The following is a 22,813-nucleotide window of genomic DNA, read 5'->3' as shown; positions in this document are numbered from 1 at the left end:
AGTGCAACTAAACAAGAGTATAACTCAACTTTCTTCTTCCTGTTTGTTAGGTCTATTATTGGTAACAATTTTTTAAGTTGAACGCTTTTATTAGACCAAAACATGCTGCAGAGCTGCTTATAATCTTTGTCTAAAAATGAGGTCAAATGATATTAAGATACAAAAGATAACTCTGCTCAATCCTCTTCTATTTCCAGTCAACACTCTGTCATCAATCCAAAAAGAATTAAAGAGAATAAAAATTTATAGGCATTCTCTTCCAATTCCAGTAATTCCCATCCTATATAGTAAAAGGCTAATATGCAAACTGTCCCCTTGGGAATGCGACCTGGAGACCTGGAGTTTGATCGCTCACTCTGACGTGTGCTGACTACCAAAGTGTGTTCCACTCTGGCGTGGAACATGGTGGGTGACCAGCGGTGGCGGCAGGGTGCTGAGGGAGTGAGGGAAGAATGAGACGGGGAGGTGGTGGCGCATGAGGCGGTGGGGAACCTGATCGGCCCTGATCGCCAGCCAGGCCTAGGGACCCTACCTGTGGGTGAATTTCGTGCACCGGGCCTCTAGTTGGTAATACAACTGAAATGCTTAACTGAAAAAAATTTCATGTTGGGCAGCTGAGATAAAATCATGACTAAATATTTGCCAATGCCACCCTCACTTAGCTATTCTTAGAATTACCTCCCTCAAATAATTCCTCAAATAAAAAACTAGGTGAGTCAAATCCACATTTAAAATGTAGAAGCCAAACCCCACACCCTCAAAACACTTTGGCTGGGGTAGTAACTAAGTCTTGCGGCTGTGATCCACACTAGGGAGACTTGCTATCTGCTCTTTTATTTTCCCAATGAGTAGCAGATGCGCTCTTGTCAGCCAGTTAGGCAAGAGCTGATGGGGAGGACAAGGCATTTTAGAAAATTGCTTAAAGCAGCAATTCTTTGAGCAATACAGGCATACCTCAGAGATATTGTGGATTTGGTTTCAGACCACCGCAATAAATTGAATCACACAAATTCTTTGGTTTCCCAGTGCTGGTGCAGGGTCTAGTCTTTAATCTGTTAAAAAATGCAGTATCCGATTAAGTGCAATAAAACAAGGTATGCTTGTATTCATATCAATACTAAAGCACAGCAGCATACACTAACCATGCTCTCATCTGTCCTGGATATGTATTTTGTAGTTTCTTGAATAAATTACCAAAAATTAAGGTCATATGCTTGGCAAAATATGTACAATCCATAAATGTTGTGCAGTTATTTCTACCACATCTTCCCTTTCAATGGTAAACTGTTCTTATTTTAGGAGGTTCAACTTTCATAAGACATTGGAGACCCTAGTTTACCTTCCCTATTCCTATTTGGGATTCTACTTAAGGGAAAAGAGGGAGTGGAGTGATTATGATGAAATGTTTAAAAACTGCTAGGTTAAACCAAGTTTTAAACACATACTTTATGCAGGATGTCTCAAGCCCTTTAATATGATGATGTGCATTATTATCAGTCTTCAAGGGGGTAGGAGAATAAAGTGTATAGTATGTGCAAAGCTATGAGCTGTGGAATCCTTTTCATGGAATATGCTGTAGGATTGAGGGTTTCATGGAATTCAGCAGTGTTCTTTAAATCTAATAATAAAATAAAATGGTATAAATGGGATTGTTAAAGAATAACTTTAAACTGAAGATTAAAGCAAAGTACTATTTTTCCTTAGATTTTTATTTTGTTTACATTTTCCCCTTTAAATTGATACACTAAACACATTGTAATAAAATGTGATGTGATGCCCTGGCTGGTGTGGCTCAGTTGGTTGAGCTTTCTACTGTGCACCAAAAGGTCACAGGTTAGATTCCTGGTCAGGGCACATGCTCAGGTTGTGGGCTCAATCCTCAGTAATGAGCGTGCAGGAGGCAGCCAATCGATGTTTTTCTTCCCTCTCCCTCTTTAAATCAATAAAAACACTTAAAAAATAAAATGCAGTGATATGACATGCCTGTTTTTATAAGCTAGCTTGGTATTTATGAAAAAAATCCTGTTCTAGCTTAAAACATCCTGCTTAGAAACAAACTTGCAGAATGAGCAAAATTACCTGCACTTAGACATCCCTAGTCATAGAATATTTGTGCTTTTGGGATTTTTCCTAAATGGCATAAAACCCTCAAATAATTTCCAAGTTTTCCTACTAAAAAAACCTTCAAAAACCTAAAAAATGTTACTCCTAAAGGAAAGGTTGTAAATCAAGAATCCAAATAAAGTTTAATTTGTAAGGTGTTACTTCTAAAATGAAAGCATGGATAAAGCGGATGAAATTTATAGTTAGATCTGGAATTAAACTCTGTAATTTAGCTTGTATGAGACATACATTGAGACTGAAAAACTTGGCCAAGACCATTTTCCTCATTTACAAAGTACTGGTAAGAATACTGCTTGCCCTGGCTGGGTAGCTCAGTTGGTTAGAACATTGTCCAATATGCCAACATTGAGAGTTCGATCCTCAGTCAGGGTATATCCAAAAAGAAACCAAAGAATGCATAGGTAAGTAGAATAGCAATTAGATGTTTCTCTCTCTCTAAATTAAAATATTTTTTTAAAAAGGAATAGCTGCTTTACATGGTTGGTGTGATTATATTTGAGACCTAGCAAAATGCTGGGCAAGAGCAATTAAAAGGCTCCCAATAAATTATATCTTTTATTATTTCTATCACAACTAAACAAACTACCCTACCACAATGTAGTCCAAAATCCTCTCCTGGTATCAAGAACACTTGGCCAATGGAACATGATCCTGAGATAGCTGGGTAGCAAAAAAAGTAAAATTCACAGACAAGCAATTGTCAATCACTGTATTTTATTACAATACTACGGGCTCTGTGCACGAATTTGTGCACCTTGAAAGGAACTGTGGGCCACGAGGCTGCAGTGGGCACAAAGACTGGTCTCAGCCCATCCTTTGTGCCCCTGCATGGCCCCTCCCATCGTGGCCTTCAATCCCTGGTCTGCTGGAAGCCCTGTTCCCACCGCTGCCACTCCCACACGCTGACAGTGCTGGCCCTGCTCGCACCTGTTGATGGTGCAGAGCGAGCGGGGCCAGGGCCGTCTGCTGCCTTTATTGCCCCGCAGGAACAGGGAGAGGTGGAGAAGCCCTCAGGGGAGATCAGGACCGGCACTGGGCATCGGCAGTGGGTGTGAGCGGCGGCTCCATTGCCAGCAGTGGGTGCGAGCGGGGCCATTGCCAGCAGCGGGTGTGAGAGGTGGCTGCCAATACTGATTGCCCCTCAGAAGCAGGGGGAGGTGGAGAAGCCCTGAGGGGTGATCGGGGCTGGCAGCCGCCGCTCGCACCCACCAACCATGCCGAGTAATTGGGGCTGGCGCTGGGCCCAGCAGTGGGTGTGAGCAATGGCTCTGGTACCGGCAGCTGGTGTGAGTGGGGCTGGTGCCGGCAGCAGGTGCAAACACTGGGCAGGACCATGGTGCGCAGGAGCAAATAATTTTCAGTAAGCACCAGGGGCTCGCCCCGATGACAGTGAACAGCACCCTGCCTTGGTCTGGTGCCCCTGCTCACCTGCTCCACCATTCTGCCACAGCTGGTGCCCACCATGTTCCACGAGTGCCCCCTGGTGGTCAGCGCACATCATAGCAACTGACTGTTCTATTTGCATATTAGGGTTTTATATATTTAGACTAGTGGCCTGGTGCATGAAATTCATGCACGGGGAGGGAGGTCCCCTGAGCCCAGCCTGCACCCTTTCCAATCTGGGACCCCTGGCTCCTAACCGCTCACCAGTCTGCCTGCCTGCCTGATGGCCATTAACCCCTCTGCCTGCCTGCTTGATGGCCCCTAACCCCTCTGCCTGCCTGCCTGATGGCCCTTAACCCCTTTGCCTGCCTGCCTGATGGCCCTTAACCTCTGCCTGCCTGCCCGATGGCCCTTAACCTCTGCCTGCCTGCCTGATGGCCCCTAACCCCTCTGCCTGCCTCCCTGCCTGATTGCCCCTGCCTCTGCCTTCCTGATCACCCCTAACTGCCCTCCCCTGCCAGCCTGATCTCACCCCTACTGCCCTCCCCTGCCGGCCTGATTGCCCCTAACTCCCTGCCAGCCTGATATCGCCAACTGTCCTCCCCTGCCTGCTTGATCACCCCTAACTGCCTCTACCTTGGCCCCCACCACCATGGCTTTTTCCAGAAGGAAGTTGGACGTCCGGAAGATGGCCAATTGACCTGGTCTAATTAGCATATTACCCTTTTATTAGTATATAGAATAGGATTCCTTAAATGGGGGGGGGAGCCTTCTTCAGCAGGAAGAGATGCTCTTGGCAGACAAAAATACATAATCCCTATATCTGGACTGATATCCAGCCATATGCACTATACTGCCAAACTGATCATTAAAAAATTGAACCCCTTGCTTACACCTTACACCAAACAGCTGTTGCCCTTAAAACCCCTCCTCAGCCCCCACCTTAGGTTCTGCCTTCACAGTTCACCAGATTAGGTTGTGATTGGTCGGTTTCTATGCCAGTCAGCGTCAAAAGCTTTGCCTCCTAGGTAGCCATTGGCTCCTCACAGTTCACCCAGATTTGGTTCTGACTGGTCATTTTTTATGCCAGTCAGTGTCTCCGGGCCTATCTCCAGGCCTGATCAGAGAGGCAGGGCTGATCAATAGCCACCCCAGGCTGCTGGTGAGAGGGCTGAACTGCTAATCTCTCAGACAGAAAGAGGCGTAGCTGCTGGCAAGGTCTGCTGATCAGCCCCACTTCTCTCTCTCTCCCCAAGAGGTCAGTTCAGCCCGCTCACCAGTCCCCACCCACCGGAGCCTGCTGCACACAGCCTGGCATTTGGTTGAGGCTTCAGTCATTTTGGACGTTACGGACCTTGGGTTTTTATATATTGGGATACTTAGTGTACCAATTGAAAAGGAAAAATGTAAACAAAATTAAAGTCTAGGGAAAAATGGCACTTCTCCTTAATCTTCAATTTAAAGTTATTCTTTAATAATCCATTTACACCATTTTATTATTAAATTTTAAAGAACATCACTGCTGAATTTTAGACTAAACAATGAATGAGTAGAAATGATGACACCACGAGTTAAGCAGAGGACGTAATATTGATCAAAAAGTTGAATGTAAAATCTACCTTGGCTAGAACTGAACATTGATAACTTTTTCCAAAGAGAAAATATAACTTGAATCATAAAGGTTCATTTTTTTATATAGTCCAATACCATGTTAATTAGAAACTCATGATTTGATAAAAACAGTTTTACTTAGTTACATTCGACTTCTAAAATCCTACTGGGCATGCTATTTGCCATGTTTTATTTTCCTGAGATAACTATCTACATTTCTTATTTTAAAATATTTTTTTATTGATTTCAGAGGAAGGGAGGAGAGGCATGGAAGCATCAATAATGAGAATCATTGATCAGCTGCCACCTGCATGCCCCCTGCATGGGGATTGAGCCTGCAACCCAGGCATGTGTCCTTGACTGGAATCAAACCTGGGACCCTCAGTCCAAGGCTGACGCTCTATCCACTGAGCCAAACCAGCTAGGGCTCTGCATTTCTTAAAAACGAGAAATGAGAGTTTGCCTATGACTGAAGTTTCAAGAAATAGTTTGGTGCTATTAGCTAACATGTTATAGTTAGAATACTGTATCTGTAGTTCAGAAGTGCTTTGATTGGATTCCATTTTAGAAAGATATTCAAAATAACAAAAACATTCTTCTAACAGCAAATAATGTTTCCACTTTTTAAAAAATGTTTTTATTGATCTTTTAGAGAGGGAGAGAAACATTAATGTGAGAAACATTCACCAGTTGCCTCCCATAAGCACCCTGACCAGAGATCGAACCTGTAACCTAGGTATGTGCCCTGACTGGGAATCAAACCAGGTGACCTTTTGGATGACGCTCAGCCAACTGACCACACTGGCCAGGGCTCTCCCACTTTTTATTTGACATATTGATATTTCCATAAACTTGTAAGTGGAAGATAAGCTGTTCAATAAAAGCCATTTCATATGTACAATATACAGAAATTATTTAAAAGTCTGTTCATATAATGGATTCTTTGGGCACTAACAAAAAACTAAGATACAAATAACTGACTAAAAATGAAACTATCATTAAACCAAGAAACACAGGAACTGCACTTCATTTCAGGGGGTAAAAATATCAATCTTACTGTGTTAGAAGAATAAAATACATTTGTCATAGTATACATTATCATATTCCCTTAAAGCAGAGAGTAAAGTTTTAAATTAAAAAGTGTTCATATTACTTGTCTATACATTTAGGAACTAACTTCATACCACTAGTTACACACCATTCTCTCATCATGCAAAAAAAAAAAAACAACCTCAGTTATTTCCTAAGGTCTACATAAGTCAAACAATAAACTAGTAATAGCAAATTAATTAGCAGGCTGTAAATCAGAGTGGTGTAGAAATTCTGCAGTTGAATTGTATTTCTTGTCTATAGTACTGCTGCTATTAAATCCGTTTTCTCCACATATCAGAAGAAAAAAAAATAGGCATTGATAGTCAAAATAAGATTTTCATTGCTACAACAAATGACAGAATATGTGAGAGAAGGAAGAGTTCCTAATGTTACAGCAATCTTTGTGATCTATATATATAAAAGCCTAGGCGACTGGTCGACCGGTTGCTATGACGCACACTGACCATCAGGGGGCAGATGCTCAACACACAGGTGTAGACACATGGAACAGACTAATAAATCTCAGAGGGGAAGGGGCAGTGGGGAGGGCGGAAAGAGATTAACCAAAGATCTTATATGCATACTAGAGGTCTGGTGCATGGATTCGTGCACTGCTGCGCCCTCTCGCAATCTTGGACCCTTCGGGGGATGTTGAAATGCCAGTTTTGGCCCAATCTCTGTAGGCAGGCCAAGGGACCCCATTGGTGCACGAATCTGTATACCAGGCCTTCAGTTCTTTATAAAGGTAAAGGGTCACTGTGTGCATATATGTGGAAAGGAGTATGAAACAAAGGCAGGTGGTTAGGACAGACATATAAAGGGAATGCTAAAACTATATTAGAATTATATTTGTTTGAAAAAACTGATCTGAAGTCTGCCAATCAAGTGTACAAAAAAAGAGCAGACATTAGTGCAAGTTTAACCTGATAATTTATTTGTGAATAAAGCTAGTTTTGGTGAGGAAAAAGTTTAATCCTTTCCCTGAAAACATAAACAAACTCAAAAGGAATTTTAAAGGTAGTAGGCCAGAAAATGCAATAGTAATTCTTGTAATCTTTTTTATTTAAAGAGAAAAATCAAGTTGAAATGTGTTAAAATACTTTTCAGATTGAATATTTATCAACCTATATAATCTGTTGTTCCAATTGGATTTTGACTTAAATTTTATACGACTATCACATCTAGAAGTGAAGAAAATAAATTAAATCCCCTCCCCCTTCCCAAGATATTATTTAACCTCTAAAACATAAAAAGCTATGTAATATCTTATACAAATTAACCAGTGTTCTTAAAAAAGTAATGCAGTTTTGGACTGATGATATGCTGTATTTGTGGTGAAGTACTAGGCACAAGAATATGTGTGTATATGTATATATATCAATTAGGCATTTTCAAGTCTAATTAGTCTCTAAAGTTATTTAATTCTTGGCAACATTGGTATGCATTTTGGTACTTAAGTCATGAATTGTAGAGAACAAGAGCAGTAAAGTATAGCAACAGGGTCTGTATCAACAATGAGTGTTGAACAAATCTCTTCTATGAACTCTGTGATTTGTTTTGCAGTTGGTCACTTGTAGTAGATCCTGCAAAGATAAAAGAAAAACAATCAACATAATTTGTTTATTGTATAGTCTCAATGTGGGAACTCCCTGAGCTAAAGTTCCCTTCCACCACCATTGATGATTAACAAATAAAAAGATCTAAAGAATATGGTATATTTCACGTAGGTAAAATAGTCTGATATGAAAGAATCTGCATACCCCTAAATATTCTAAAGAGCAGAACTGGAGTGTCGACTTGGTGACAAGACAAAAACGTTTCAGACTCACATTTCTGTGAGTAAATCACAGGTGGATAGCTGAGTTAATTACAACTCAAATACCCAATGCTATAAAAAGATTGGCATTTATGTTCTCAAAATTATAAAATATTTAAATATATACAATTTATATATTTTATAAAATATTTCTTCAGATTCTAAATATGCTACTTTAAAAATAATAAAAACAACAAAACAGAGGTCAGGGGAGAAGAATAACGCTAAAAAAGTAATGGGTTCTATAAAACCTGGAGATTTTAAAAGCTGGTAAGATTATTTTTTAAACCAAAAGGGTAGAGGATAAAGAACTTTCTTCCCTGTTTTATTTTATAGTCTTTTCTATCTTTGTATACTTTATGAAGCTAGATAGAATATATTCCTATGTAAATAGTACTTCATCTCCACTGAAGAAAAATCAAGCACTGAGCTAATACAAATTTTAATCATTATCTTTAAATAATAAAATATACTTATGTACTATATGTGTGAAATCTAATATCTTAAAAATAGAAAGACAAAAAGAGCTATTTTCAAAAGCTGTGGTTTAAAAAAAGAAATCCCTCTAACCTTTGGCACAGTGTTGCTGGTGCAAATTCCCAGAGGCAAATAAGGTAAGTATTTACAGTGTTTGACCAGAGTTATTAAGAATTGATATTGAAAATCTGAGCAGAAACTGATGAAAATTCATAACCAAAGAAACATTCATTTTTACATCAAAATAAATCACTACGATATAGGTGGTAAATGGGAAACAAAGAGCAATTAGGAGAAAGGCCAACTAAAAATGGGTAATAAATTCTAAAAAAGGAGAAAACCAAGATGGCGGCATAGGTTAACGCTGGAGATTGCTGCCTTGAACAACCACTTCAAAAAACAACTAAAAGACGGAACGGACATCATCCAGAACCACAGGAAGGCTGGCTGAGTGGAAATTCTACAACTAGGAGGAAAGAGAGTATCATACCCAGACTCAGAGGAGGCGCAGTGCTGAAGTGAAGTACTAAGGTGTGGAGTGCACGCGGAGTGGGCTGGAGGCGGAGGGCGCGGTTGTTGTTTTCAATTGGGAGGGAGTTTCAGACTCTGAGCTCCAGATCCGGGCGAGTCTCTAGGGACCCAGACTCAAACGGGAGAAGCGGGACTGTCTGGCTTCAGTCGGAACTCGAAGGCAGCTTTCTCTCTGAGGTTTGCAGCGGTTGCTGGGACTCTGTGAGGCAGAGCCCCTAGGGACGGGACTGAGAGCAGCCATAACTGCTCGCTCCGGCCCGCCCTGTAGACCCCCACCCTGTAGGCCCCTAGGGACAGGACTGAGAACAGCCATAACTGCTCACTCCGCCCCGCCCAAGCCCTGCGCAGAGCAATTTGCCGGATAGCCTCAGGCAAACGCTAGATTAGCACCGCCCTAGAGATCCAACACAGAAGCTCTCCCACTGCAGACACAGCAGACTCTCATAGCCAGTTAGCCTGGAGGTCAAATCACCCCTGGTATTGCCGACAACAATCAAGGCTTAACTACAACAAGACTGCGCACAAAGACCACTAGGGGGTGCACCAAGAAAGCATAAAAAATGCGGAGACAAAGAAACAGGACAAAACTGTCAATGGAGGATATTGAGTTCAGAACCACACTTTTAAGGTCTCTTAAGAACTGTCTAGAAGCCGCCGATAAATGTAGTGAGATCCTCAAGAAATCTAATGAGACCCTCGATGTTATGATAAAGAACCAACTAGAAATTAAGCATACACGGACTGAAATAATGAATACTATACAGACTCCCAACAGCAGACCAGAGGAGCGCAAGAATCAAGTCATCAAAGATTTGAAATGCGAAGAAGCAAAAAACACCCAACCGGAAAAGCAAAATGAAAAAAGAATCCGAAAATATGAAGATAGTGTAAGGAGCCTCTGGGACAGCTTCAAGCGTACCAACATCAGAATTATAGGGATGCCAGAAGATGAGAGAGAGCAAGATATTGAAAACCTATTTGAAGAAATAGTGACAGAAAACTTCCCCCACCTGGTGAAAGAAATAGACTTACAGGTCCAGGAAGCGCAGAGAACCCCAAACAAAAGGAATCTAAAGAGGACCACACCAAGACACATCATAATTAAAATGCCAAGAGCAAAAGACAAAGAGAGAATCTTAAAAGCAGCAAGAGAAAGAAACTCAGTTACCTACAAGGGAATACCCATACGACTGTCAGCTGATTTCTCAACAGAAACTTTGCAGGCCAGAAGGGAATGACAAGAAATATTCAAAGTGATGAATACCAAGAACCTACAACCAAGATTACTTTATCCAGCAAAGCTATCATTCAGAACTGAAGGTCAGATAAAGAGCTTCACAGATAAGGAAAAGCTAAAGGAGTTCATCACCACCAAACCAGGATTATATGAAATGCTGAAAGGTATCCTTTAAGAAGAGGAAGAAGAAGAAAAAGGTAAAGATACAAATTATGAACAACAAACATGCATCTATCAACAAGTGAATCTAAGAATCAAGTGAATAAATAATCTGGTGATCATAATAGAATCAGAGACATAGAAAGGGAATGGACTCACTATTCTTGGGGCGGGGGGGAAAGGGGTGTGGGAGATATGGGAAGAGACTGGACAAAAATTGTGCACCTATGGATGAGGACAGTGGGTGGGGAGTGAGGGCGGAGGGTGGGGCAGGAACTGGGAGGAGGGGAGTTATGGGGGGAAAAAAGAGGAACAAATGTAATAATCTGAACAATAAAGATTTAATTAAAAAAAAAATAAAAACAAAACAAAACAAAAATTCTAAAAAAGGCATATAACAATTATTCAAAATAAAGTCTGTTCAAGTTAAATATAAGCTAAACAGGTTATAGTGTATACAATGGAAATGAAATGCTGAATAAAGTAAACTGTATCACCCTGGCTGAATAGCTCAGTTGGTTAGGGCGCCATCCCGATATGCCAAGGTTTCAGGTTTGATCCCAGGTCAGGAATCAATCAGTGAATACAAAAATAAGTGAGACAACAAATTAATGTTTTTTTTTCTCCGTCTCTCTCCATTCCTCTCTTTCTCTAACATCAATAAATAAAAATTAAAAAATGAAACAGAAAACAAACTATACAAAAGGCTAAATAAAGCCTAATATGGAATATCAAAAAATACTGTAATAGTATTTTTATTATAATGAGAGTTATCAGATTCTATCACAGAATACTGATATTTCACATATGCTCACCAAAACAATAATTTACTTTCCTAAGACTTAGCCATCCAAAGCACAACAAATAAAGTTACATCTCGACTGAAAAGCATGTTTGCAACTACAAAGAGTAGGTAAAACAGGCACAACATCTGTATTAGTGGTGTAGAAGATTCACCTTCATGGAATACCAAAATAACAGCTTGTTAAAAATAAATAAATAAGTAAAATCTATTTCCTATGACTGATCAAGAGTTGGTAGGCTGCAGGGGCAGACTGTCTGATACTTAAGAAAACAAAACAAGCCCTGGCCTGTGTTGCTCAATGGTTAGTCAGCCTGAGCACTGAAGGGTCAAGGGTTCAATTCCTGGTCAAGGGCATGTACCTGGATTGTAGGTTCCATTCCAGGCCCCAGTTCAGAGCATGTGCAAGGGGCAACCAATCGAGACACACATGATGTTTCTCTCTCTCCCTCTGCCCCCTTCCACTTTCTCTAAAAAAGCCAATGGAAAAAATATCCTCAGGTGAGGATTTATAAAAAACCAATTAGTCAAATAACCTGTCAATCCAAGAGTCAAAAGAATCAACACTGAAAACATATAATAGAATTTGTACCCAAAGGGATATTAAAACAAATCTTCCACATTAAAAACATTTCTTCTAAAGTTTAAACCTTAATTTAGATTATGAAATATCAAACAGGATCTAAAACATTAAAAACAAAATACAGCTTAATATGAAGACAAACATCATTGCTTAAAATCAAGTAAACCAAAACACATTAATATATAATATAAAATATGGTCTTAAATCAACTCTTGGCATAAAAAACTTTATTATTTTGAGATTGGCCACAGGTGTTTAAATTTTAGAAACTTTTGGCATAATTGAATGCCAGCAAAATATTCTGAGGTTCTTTAAGTTTAAAGCAAAATAAAGTCTATTAGGCACAAAGGATTACAAGAGTCTCAGGAATATTTCTTAAACACCTAACCTTGATTTGATTCTTCCATGCTCATACTTTCTCCAGTTGCACTCTCTAACATTTCTTCATCTTCATCATCTTCATGTAGATCTTTTGAAATTAATTGCCTAGCTAATTTCATATTCAGTCCTTCATTGTAGTGAAGCTTCCTTTTCATTTCAAACTGTCGCTTTTTTTCTATAAAATACAAAAAATAGACTTAGGAAGTCTTTAGGTCAAGGACTGGCAAACTTTACAGCCTATATCTGTTGGTACTGCTGGAACATAGTGATGCTCGTTTGTTTTTGTAATGTTTAAGGTTGCTTTTGTGCTCAAAGGCAGAGCTGAGTAGCTGCAATAGAACAATATGGCATATAAAACCGGAAGTATTTACTTTCTTGCCTCTAAAGAAAAAGTTTGTCAATTTCTGCTTTAGATGGTTCAGGAATATCTTAATTGGAATACAAGAATAAAGCCATTGAGTAGCTCTATTTGTGAAGAAAATTTAAAGATACTGAAAAACTTTCCAGAAAGAGTTGAATAGGGGAAAAAAGCAAACTATCATACTGTATGTGTGTGTGTGTACTGACAGTCTGAGCAGAAACTGATGAATACTATGTAGAAGTATTATATACAAAGCCTGCATGTATGTGCATGCATACATATGGAGAGAAAATAAGACTCAATAAGTAACAGTGGCTAATTCTGGGCCAAGAAACTATGGAATAATTTTAATATTTTCAAGTTTTTATAATTAACAAAAAGTTTCTTTAAGAAATTCTTACTATTCATTAAGAAATTACTAGGATTTAAAAAAATACTGGCTAAAAACGCAACCTCATCCCCAGAGTAATTTTAAGAAAAACCTATTATTACAGTTATTATAGTGAAGTAATTATGGACTATTCTTTTATTTATATTCACCATAGAAACATTAAACAAGCAACAAATAAACATAGCTGATCATAATTAATAGACAGCATTTTAAAGATCAACTGTTTATGAAGAAATAAGTCTAAGATTTTAAAATTTCTTAGACCTGTAAATTAAAAAAACAAAAAAGGGGGTTGATATAAAATTGCCAACTATTTATTTTGTCAAACAAGAGAGCATTCAAACTCATTCACCATAGTTTTATTATGGCATTCATAAAAATATTTTAATGCCAAAAAGGCATAAAGAAATAGAAATCTCTCAGAATACAGCTATTCAAAGTACTTCCTCAATGTCCTCTAAATCCAAGTTTTTATCATTATGTATACTTATGTTTTACAGGCATTTATAATTCATATCATCACTCATCAATCACTTTCAGGAAAGTTCTGAGACCAACATCCATTTCAGCATTCCATAAAGATCTTGCCAAGTATCTTTCTTCTTCTCTGCTTATAGATTCCTTTGTGATTTGTTTTACTCTTTCAGAGTACCATATTGTAAAGAGGATTGAAATTAAGATTAAAAAAAAAAAGACCATCAAAGAGACCAAGTTCTCATGACTAAATTTTTAGTTATGCCTTTAAAGTATTCAGATGATGTAGTACAAAGCAATATAAAAAAATAAAACATTCTAATTGCCTCCAATACCATATAAATTTACTAAAAAGATAACACTTTTTCTCATTACAAAGTAACACAATTTCATGAGAAGCATAGTAAAATTCTGCCACATACAGAGCAGGTTTACATAATTTAAAAATGATTATAAAGTATGAGAAACAATTTTATCCCCTATATCACAGATTCCTGATTTCCCCCTTTATATTTTCAATGTTTTTTACTATGTAATATACATACATTTTTGTGTATTTGTTCTATTATCTTTGTAATATTAACTAGTGTGGTTTCAAACCGTGCTTCATGACTATTGACTCACAATTAGCATTTAAAGAAAAAAAGAAGAACAGAAAAAACTGACACATCACATATAGTAAAGGGGAATACTCTTGTGCACTTTTTATTTTTGTAATTTTATGTACACATGTATATTAAATGGGATTTCATTAAATATGTTTAAAAAACATTAAACACTGGGAAACTGAATTACTAGATCAAAAGATGTTTTGTTTTTAGTTTTCATTTTCCATGCCTACCAATAGTAATATGAGTAACCTATTTCTCCACATTCACACCAAAAGAGATATTGTCTTTCTTTTTAATCCGTGTTGATCTGAAAGGAAAGAAAGGTACCATGGCACTTTTAATTTGTAGTTCCTTATTCCTACGAGTTGATATAATAGTATTTTTTTTTTTTTTGGTGAATTATATTTATAGCCTAAGAAAATTATTTCTTTTTAATTTTAAGAGATAATAAACTTGGTTTTGCTTGTTATAGATATACTAGAGGCCCGGTGCACAAAAATTTGTGCACTCGGGGGGAAGGGGAGGGTCCCTCAGCCCGGCTTGTGCCCTCTCGCAGTCTGGGACCCCTTGGGAGATAACGACCTGCTGGCTTAGGCCTGCTCCCGGGTGGCAGAGGGCAGGCCCAATCCCTAGGTGCAGCCCCTGGTCGGGCTCAGAGCAGGGCCGATTGGGGAGTTGGGGCGCTGCCCCCTGTCATGCACAGAGCAGGGTGGATCGGGAGGTTGCGATGCCACCCTCAGTCACGCTCAGGGTAGGGCTGATTGGGGGGTTGGGGCACCGCCCCGTCACACTCAAGGCAGGGTCGATGGGCAGGTTGCGGCACCACCCCCTGTCATGCACAGAGCAGGGCCAATCAGGGGGTTGGGGCGCTGCCCCCTGTCACTCACAGAGCAGGGCCCATCAGGGGGGTTGGGGCTCTGTACCCTGTCACGCACAGAGCAGGGTCAATCAGGGGTTTGGGGAGCTCCCCCCTGTCATGCACAGAGCAGGGCCCATCAGGGGGTTGGGAAGCTCCCCCCTGTCACTCACAGAGTAGGGCCGATAGGGGAGTTGGGGCACCACCCCCTGTCACACACAGAGCAGGGCGGATCAGAGGGTTGGGGCGCCACACCCTGTCACACTCAGGGCTGGGCTGATGGGGAGGTTATGGCTCTACCCCGTCACACACAGAGCAGGGCCGGTGGGGGGCAGTTGAGGCGTCGCCCTCTATCACCCACAGAGCAGGGCCGATCAGGGGGTTGGGGCGCCACATCCTGTCACACACAGAGCCGCAGAGCAATCAGGGGGTTGGGGAGCTCCCCCCTATCAGGCACAGAGCAGGGCTGATCAGGGGGTTGGGGCGCCTTCCCCTGTCACGAACAGAGCAGGGCGGATAGGGAGGTTGTGGCCTTGCCCCCTGTCACACACAGAGCTGCAGGGCGATCAGGGGGTTTGGGCGCTGGCCCCTGTCACGCTGATCCCGGTGCCGGGAGGCCTCTCGGCTCCGCTGATCCCGGTGCTGGGAGGCATATTACCCTTTTACTATATAGGATAGAGGCCTGGTGCACGGATGGGGACAGGCTGGTTTGCCCTGAAGGGTGTCCTGGATCAGGGTGGGGGTCCCCACTGGGGTGCCTGGCCAGTCTGGATGAGGGGCTGAGGGCTGTTTTCAGGCTGGGGGGTGACTGAAGCTCCCAACCGCTCCTTTTTTCTTTTTTTTTTTTACTCTGGGCCAGCTTTAGCTCTGAGGCTCCAGCACTTAGGCCTCCGCTACTGAAAGCAGGTTTCTGGCCTTTGTTTACCTTCTGTATTTGAAACAATGTTGCGATCCTGCTGGCTGAAGCCCGGTGACAAAAGCAGGTTTCTGGGGTTTTGTTTAGCTTCTATATTTGTAACATAGTTGCTTAGAGTTGCAGCTCAGAGGCCGACAGCGGCAGGCGGGGAATGTTGGAGTCCTCCATCACTGAAGCAAGCAAGCCTCATGTTCGCTTCTAGCTGCCTGGCTGCCGGCCGCCATCTTGGCTGGCAGTTAATTTGCATATCGCCCTGATTAGCCAATGGGAAGGGTAGCAGTTGTACGCTAATTACCATGTTTCTCTTTTATTAGATAGGATTCTAGTTTTGGAATACTCAAAATTTATTACATAATTTAATAAATTTCTATTCACTTCACAGAAAGCTGCTAATATACAAATGGTCTTAGTCTTCTTTGAATATATTCATTTTATCTACAATCCTTGTATGGCAGAGTAACATAATGCAGAGTACAAGGGCATTCTGGTTTCAGGCCCAGATGTAATAATAATGAACTAACCACATGGATTAGACAAGTGAATTATTCTTTTTATATTTTCTTTTACTATCCTACAAACTAATATAATGGAGAATATACCAATTATTTTAAGTTCTTAAAAGTTAATATTTACTGAGCACTTATAATATGCCAAGAAGCAGTGCTAAGTGCTTTAAATTTATGTAATTTAATACCAATGGCTCTCAATATTTCTAAAGCTCCCGATTTAGAAATGAGGAAATGTAGACTCAGAGAAATTAAGCAAATTAGACAAATGACATATCGGAAGTACAAACTTAGATCTGTCTTGACTCCATAGCCAGTATCTTAATTGTTATGCTATCAGTTACAAGACAATTTTTTTCAAAAAATTCCGTCAATAAACAAGGCTTTTTATAAGACATGTAATTTGTTTATAAGTAATAAACATGCATATACGTATATATGCATCAGTAACTCTAGTGAAAACTGAACATGTGAAATTGCCAACTACTCAACAGTTCCCCCTGCTGGCTAATTCCCAGAAGTACAATTTAAGGAAAAAACCCTTAATGAAAATTGTCAATATAGGTTAATAATAAATTCCCTGTTCTCAATAGATCATGTTTTTAGAGAATAATGAAAAAAACAACATACAGAATTTCTATCTGAAACCCTTTTAAGGGCCTTTTGGGGTATATGTTGGGAAAATAGAAGTCAGGAAGTCACTGTGGATACAAAAATATAATACAACTTGAGATTATGCTATGACAATTAGGCTCAGACTATCATAATTTCATTGAATAAGCTATATTCTAAGGATGTGAGGAAGGAATAACAAATTATACCTTAGCAGCTGCCTATGACAAAGATTCTGAACTTCTTTTACAATATGTAGTCTCTACATTTCAAAGCTCTAAGTACACTACTACTCTCTTTTTTTTTCTTTTTCTGAGGATATGTGGGTGTTTCTTGCATCTTTTTTTCCTACACATAGGCTTATGGTTTTTTCCTTTTAAAAACAGTTTAAAATAAATTATATAAACATTTTTTAATTCTTAAAACGATTCTACATTCATACAATTCAAAAGGTATAAAAAGCAAGGTGAAATATCTTCCTTCTCTCCGAACCTCCATACATAACCACTGTTACTGCAAAAACAGAAATAATGAGTAGATAGCAATGCCTTACTGTATATGTGCTATATGGGCTACAAAGGCCTTTTCCATCCTTGTTGAGAGGTGATCTTTATCTTCTTTCCTATGACACTATCATTCTTTGTATGATGGAACCAAATAAAAATCTTCTTACTATGCCTGACTATCTGGAATTATTCAGGTTTTTCTGCCTTGAAACAGAAAAAGCACAAACAACTGGGAAATTAGCTTTTATTTCTATTCACTTTAAAACCAAACACTCAATGACTCTAAAAGCGTTAATCTAATAAATATTTACTGAGCATCTACTCTATGCCAGGCACTAAAAAAGTACAGAGGAACATCAATAATTACTTTAAAGATGGTAATATTTTCCCAAATTCTTGATATCGAGGTGGAAATGACTGTCAATACAATAAACACACATAAGTAGAATTTGAATTTAAAAATGTTGCTCCCAATCTCTCTCATCCACTTTCCAAAAAGGAAAACCATTTTACAATCTTCCAAATAATGGGTTTATTTTAAGCAAAAATTATTGGCATAATGCTGAAAGCAGAACAGGAAATAAAACTACCTTGTTCTTCAGGTGAGAGGTCACTGTCTTCATCTTCACTGCTTTCTTGTACATGAACCTGATACTTTGACTCCGAGCCTTCAGCAGCAGCTAATCTAAACAATCATTTGCAAAGAAATCAACACTCTCATATTCTTATATTGACTCAGTGACTTGTTTAACTTTTGAGTACCATTAAAACATCTAAAGCTCATTAATATACTAGCTATAACTTGATGAGGAAAATAAAAAGCAAGAGAGTGAGATGGGTGTAGAAACCAATATGCAACAAGAAGACTGGAGGGTGAGAAATCAATGAACAGCAAAGAAATAGAGCTTTTGTTTAGAAATGCAATTATTTTTGCCTTCCTCACATCTATCTTTAAAACTCAGGAGGCAGCAATATTAAAAAAACAAAACAAAAAACCACAATCAGTGTATTAGGCTCTGGTACTCTAATCTTTGTCACCTGCATACCTTGATTTTAATCTAGAAACAAGACTATAAAAGTTGTTATGAAAAATCCAGATATACTTAGCACATGCTTTTTATTTACACTTGTACAAGTAAAATGCCTTTAACGCTGCACAATTAAAAACAGCATAAGTGCCCTGGCTGGTTTGGCTCAGTGGATAGAGCATTGGCCTGCAAACTGAAGGGTCCCAGGTTTGATTCCGGTCAAGGGCACATGCCAGGTTGCAGGCTCGGTCCCGGGTGGGGGGCTTGCAGGAGGCAGCCAATCCATGATTCTCTCTCATCATGGATGTTTCTGTTTCTCTCTCTCTCTCTCTCTCTCTCTCTCTCTCTCTCTCTCTCTCTCTCTCTCTCTCCCCCCCCCCCCCCTTCTCTCTCTCTCCTCTCTCTCTCTCTCTCCCCCCCTTCCCCTCTGAAATCAATAAAAAATATATTTTTTTAAAAACCAGCATAAGTGAAAATGCTTTATAGTCAACAGTACTTACTTCTTAGCTAATGTATCTGGGGTCAGGGCTTCAGTGGTTTCTGAATCACTCAATGCATCTTCATCATCACCTATCATACTAGGACAACAAGCAGATTATAATTAATAATGGAACTATAATTTTTCAAGCAGAAAAACAAGGTAAATATAATCCAATTGACTTACTTAAAATATCAAGACATTTATAGCTCTGTTGTTATCTTTGAAGTTTAATTTTAGTTTCAATTCAATGCAAATATTTAAAAGTAAATGATTAAAAAACAACACTACTGCAACTATGAAGATAAATATTGAAAATTCAAACCATCTGAAAAAAATACTTCGATTATTCCATCCAGTGGGGGTGGGGGGACAAATAATGCAAAAACAAACAAACAAACAAAACCACCTCACTGTCTATTTTACAATATGTACTGTTATATAACCTGAAGATGAGACAAAGGGATCTACACAGACATAAGGTTAGGTAAAATAACAAAATTGGACCCTAAAGACCTCATTCAGGAAGTTTTAAACGCTATTTAGCATTCTAGATCTACCCTCTAATGAAATATTTGCTCCCCACTTAATTGCAAAAATGGGCATCTTTAATTTTCAAGCCACTGAAAAGTATATAAAACAGAATTTAGCTACATATAGAGAGATATAAATATATACCTACATATCTACATATCTATATGACTTATACCTTTCCTGGTTTGTTAAGGAGGCAAGTTAAATAAGTGCTATGGTTTAAATGATGCTCTTTTTCCAAGTGAAGCTGAAATAAACTCATTTACATTAAGCAGAGGCCAGAATCATCTATCAATTTGTAGAACTCTTTTATAAAAAATCTAGGCTTTGTTATAAAATTTACAGATGAATTATATGTTTGTGTATATGTATACACACACACACAGTGGAGCAAAAGTAGGTTTAGAGTACACGAAACGGTTTATTCTTGTATTATTATTTATTGTCTTATTTTCCATACAAACAACTATAAATTTACCTTTTTTATTTTTATTCCTCACCTGAGGATATTTTTCCATTGCTTTTCAGAGAGAGTATTTGGGGAGGGGGGGAGAAAGAAACACTGATGTGAGACACATGTATCGGTTGCCTCCTGCATGTGCCTGAATGGGGCCAGGGATCGAACCTGCAACCCAGGAACAGGCCCTCGACTGGGGATTGAACCCGAAATCCTTTGATATGTGTGGGCCAACACTCATCACTGAGCAACAATGGCCAGGGCTATAAAAAGCATCTTAAAGAAAAAAAAAAAAAAAGCTCTTTAAGAAAAAAAGAGCTGGTAAAACTGAGCACCACATCGAGAAAACATAAGCACATACATTTGTACATACACACAGCCTCAATCATTTAGGGACCAAATAACTTTAGAGACTCTCAGAGGAAGAATATGGGTAAGGTAGAGAGAGGGGGGGGGGGGGGAAAGCATATCTACCTGTGGACAGCAGCTGCAGAATTGGGACTGGATCAAGCCTCGGACTGACTTGTGGCAAAGCCACATACAAGTCCCAGCTTGGAGGGCAAAGCCCTCACAGCACAATTATAGCTAAAAGGCTATGGTTGTAAGCTTGACCAGTCCGACCCTGCAGGCCTGGGTAGCTAAGGGATGTGGGCTACAGGAGGGGAGGGGGGTGTGTGTGTGGGGGGGTGAGTGTGTGTATGTGTGTGCACCTGCACATGCAGCAAGTGCTGCCTAAATAAAGCTTGATAGAGTTCAGAGAATGGCAACAACAAGAAAGAAGCAGATTTGAAATTCACAAGAACATTGTAAACATCTTGCCCCTGTTTAGCTTTGTGTGATCTGACTATAAAATAAAGCTTCAGCTTACAGGCTGTGTCACTGTTTCCTCATCCAGGCACAGTGATCTACCTGGTCCGAACTATATTCTCTTGTGTGTCTTCTTTAATCCTTCACCGCCCCTCCTCAGGTTCACCACTGGCCGTGCTGGACGTGGCTCATCTACCATTCAGATTTATTATATTTTAAATATAAAGCCTAAAAATAATGAGTACAGCTATTTTTTTGAATTATGTTCGATCTAAAGTCTTTCAGGATAGTATCTCCAACGCAGGTAAGTAAGGGGTATCTACTACTTTTATTTTTACTTAATTTTAATTTTCTGTTTCAATTACAGTTTACTTTCAATATTATTTTATATTGGTTTTAGGTATACAACATAGTGGTTAGACAATCGTACTTTACAAAGTGTTCCCCCTGAAATTTCCAGTACCCACCTAGCACCATACATATTGACTATATTCCCCATACTGTACTTTTATATCCCTGTGAAAGAAGTGAAGGGATTAAGAGGTACAAATTGGTAGTTACAAAATAGTCTACTACTTTTACTGAAAAGGAAGAAAGCCCCAAATTTGGCTTCTGGTACAATAAACGTTTTAAGGTATGTCTTAAAGTATATCTGTAATTAGGAGAAAACAATATAAACTTTTCATAAGTAATATGTCTATTTTTCCCCTCAAGTTTATTAGTATTAGTATTTCAGTATATGTACTTCCTATTTCCTTATTTCTTTCTACCCTTGCCAAAATCATGTTTATTCTTTTTACTGTTTTTATCATCAAGTTATCTCAACTTTGCTTCTTCCCAAGATTTCATCCACTGATTTAAAACAGAATTTCTTAATTCTATTTTAACAATAACTTCCGGATTTATGAACTTACACTTCAATGACAAAATATTTCAGTCCTGAAAATCTTTATTTTTCGATACAAGTTAAGGCATGCTCTGCGTTAGGTATTTCTACTTATTTAGAACTCCATCTTCTCAAAATGCTTATTGGCACATTATTTTTGTCTTTATACTAATCACTGCCACACACTATGATTTTAAAAATTTTGGAAGACTCAAAATTGCCAACAATAACAATGCAATGATCTAAACTACAATATTATGTGAGTAAAAAATAAGGACACCAAACAGTAGTAATGACCACTTGTCTTTGAATGGGTTAAAAAATAGTTAACATCTGTGAAGTTATTTTCTGCAAAGAGAGTAAGTCCCTGATTTCTATTTTGGAAGCAAACAAGCCCAATTTTAAAGTTACATATTAGTTATATTATTACCCAAAATATGCAATATATGCAGTTGGATTATTAATTAGCACTCCAGTAACAAATATAAAAACAAATTCAAATCAGCTGTTATCCAGAAATTCATATCAAATGCAAAATGTAAACAAGTCAAAAAAGGAATGATGTCTACAAACATTACCGGTGGTATGGAGTGCTTGGTTCATCTATTTTCATTAAACCATAGTCTTTGTCTGCTGGATGATATGTCGCCAGGATGTTCATTTCATCCCACTTCTGGGATTTTTTACTAAAATTAAAAGAAAAAGAAAAAAACTGTTCCTCAAAGCAATAAAAGATAAAAAATGTGCACATCTAAAATTCACAAACATCTAAAAATACGTTTTTATTGATATTTAAGAGAAAGGGACAGGGATAGAGAGATAGAAGCATTGATGAGATAGGAACAATATCGTAGGCTGCCTCCAGCACATACCCCTGTACTGGGTGGGGATAAAGCCCACAATCAGGGCATGTGCCCTGACCAGGCGACCTTTTAGTTCCTAGGTCGATACTCAACTGCTGAGCCATACTGACTGGGTTAAAATTCACAAATATCTAAATCCCACATTTCAGTTTCTAGTTGACTGCTAACTTCTATTTTTACAGCTACTTTACTAGAATAGAAACTGATTTAGGAAAAAAACCGTAAGTCATTAAAATAAAATCTTGGTAAATATTTTATAAAATACTTAGTGCCCACATATTAAAAACATATTATTCAGAATCTTCACCAGGCATTCAAAACACACTATGAC

General features: G+C 38.9%; 1 protein-coding gene and 1 pseudogene across 2 annotated transcripts in view; both read right to left on the bottom strand.

The window, feature by feature from the left end:
* Positions 1-7,121: 7,121 nt before the first annotated feature.
* Positions 7,122-22,813, bottom strand: part of PPP1R2 (protein phosphatase 1 regulatory inhibitor subunit 2) — a 34,188-nt gene continuing 18,496 nt past the window's right edge. The window contains exons 2-6 of one of the 2 annotated variants that reach the window (XM_036348362.1): positions 22,198-22,305; positions 18,958-19,035; positions 18,017-18,114; positions 12,204-12,371; positions 7,122-7,793 (exon numbers count right to left, since the gene is read on the bottom strand). In XM_036348362.1, coding sequence (XP_036204255.1) covers positions 7,747-7,793; positions 12,204-12,371; positions 18,017-18,114; positions 18,958-19,035; positions 22,198-22,305 — 499 coding nt within the window. In that variant the 3' untranslated portion in view covers positions 7,122-7,746. The remainder of the gene's footprint in view (positions 7,794-12,203; positions 12,372-18,016; positions 18,115-18,957; positions 19,036-22,197; positions 22,306-22,813) is intronic. The other variant, XM_036348364.1, reaches the window with a different exon arrangement.
* Positions 17,447-17,554, bottom strand: LOC118678057 (annotated as a pseudogene).

This window comes from Myotis myotis, unplaced genomic scaffold (assembly GCF_014108235.1).
Source record: "Myotis myotis isolate mMyoMyo1 unplaced genomic scaffold, mMyoMyo1.p scaffold_m19_p_2, whole genome shotgun sequence".
Lineage (NCBI taxonomy): Eukaryota > Metazoa > Chordata > Mammalia > Chiroptera > Vespertilionidae > Myotis > Myotis myotis.
Note: the sequence above shows the minus strand (reverse complement) of the source record. Positions and strands in the feature narration are given on the sequence as shown.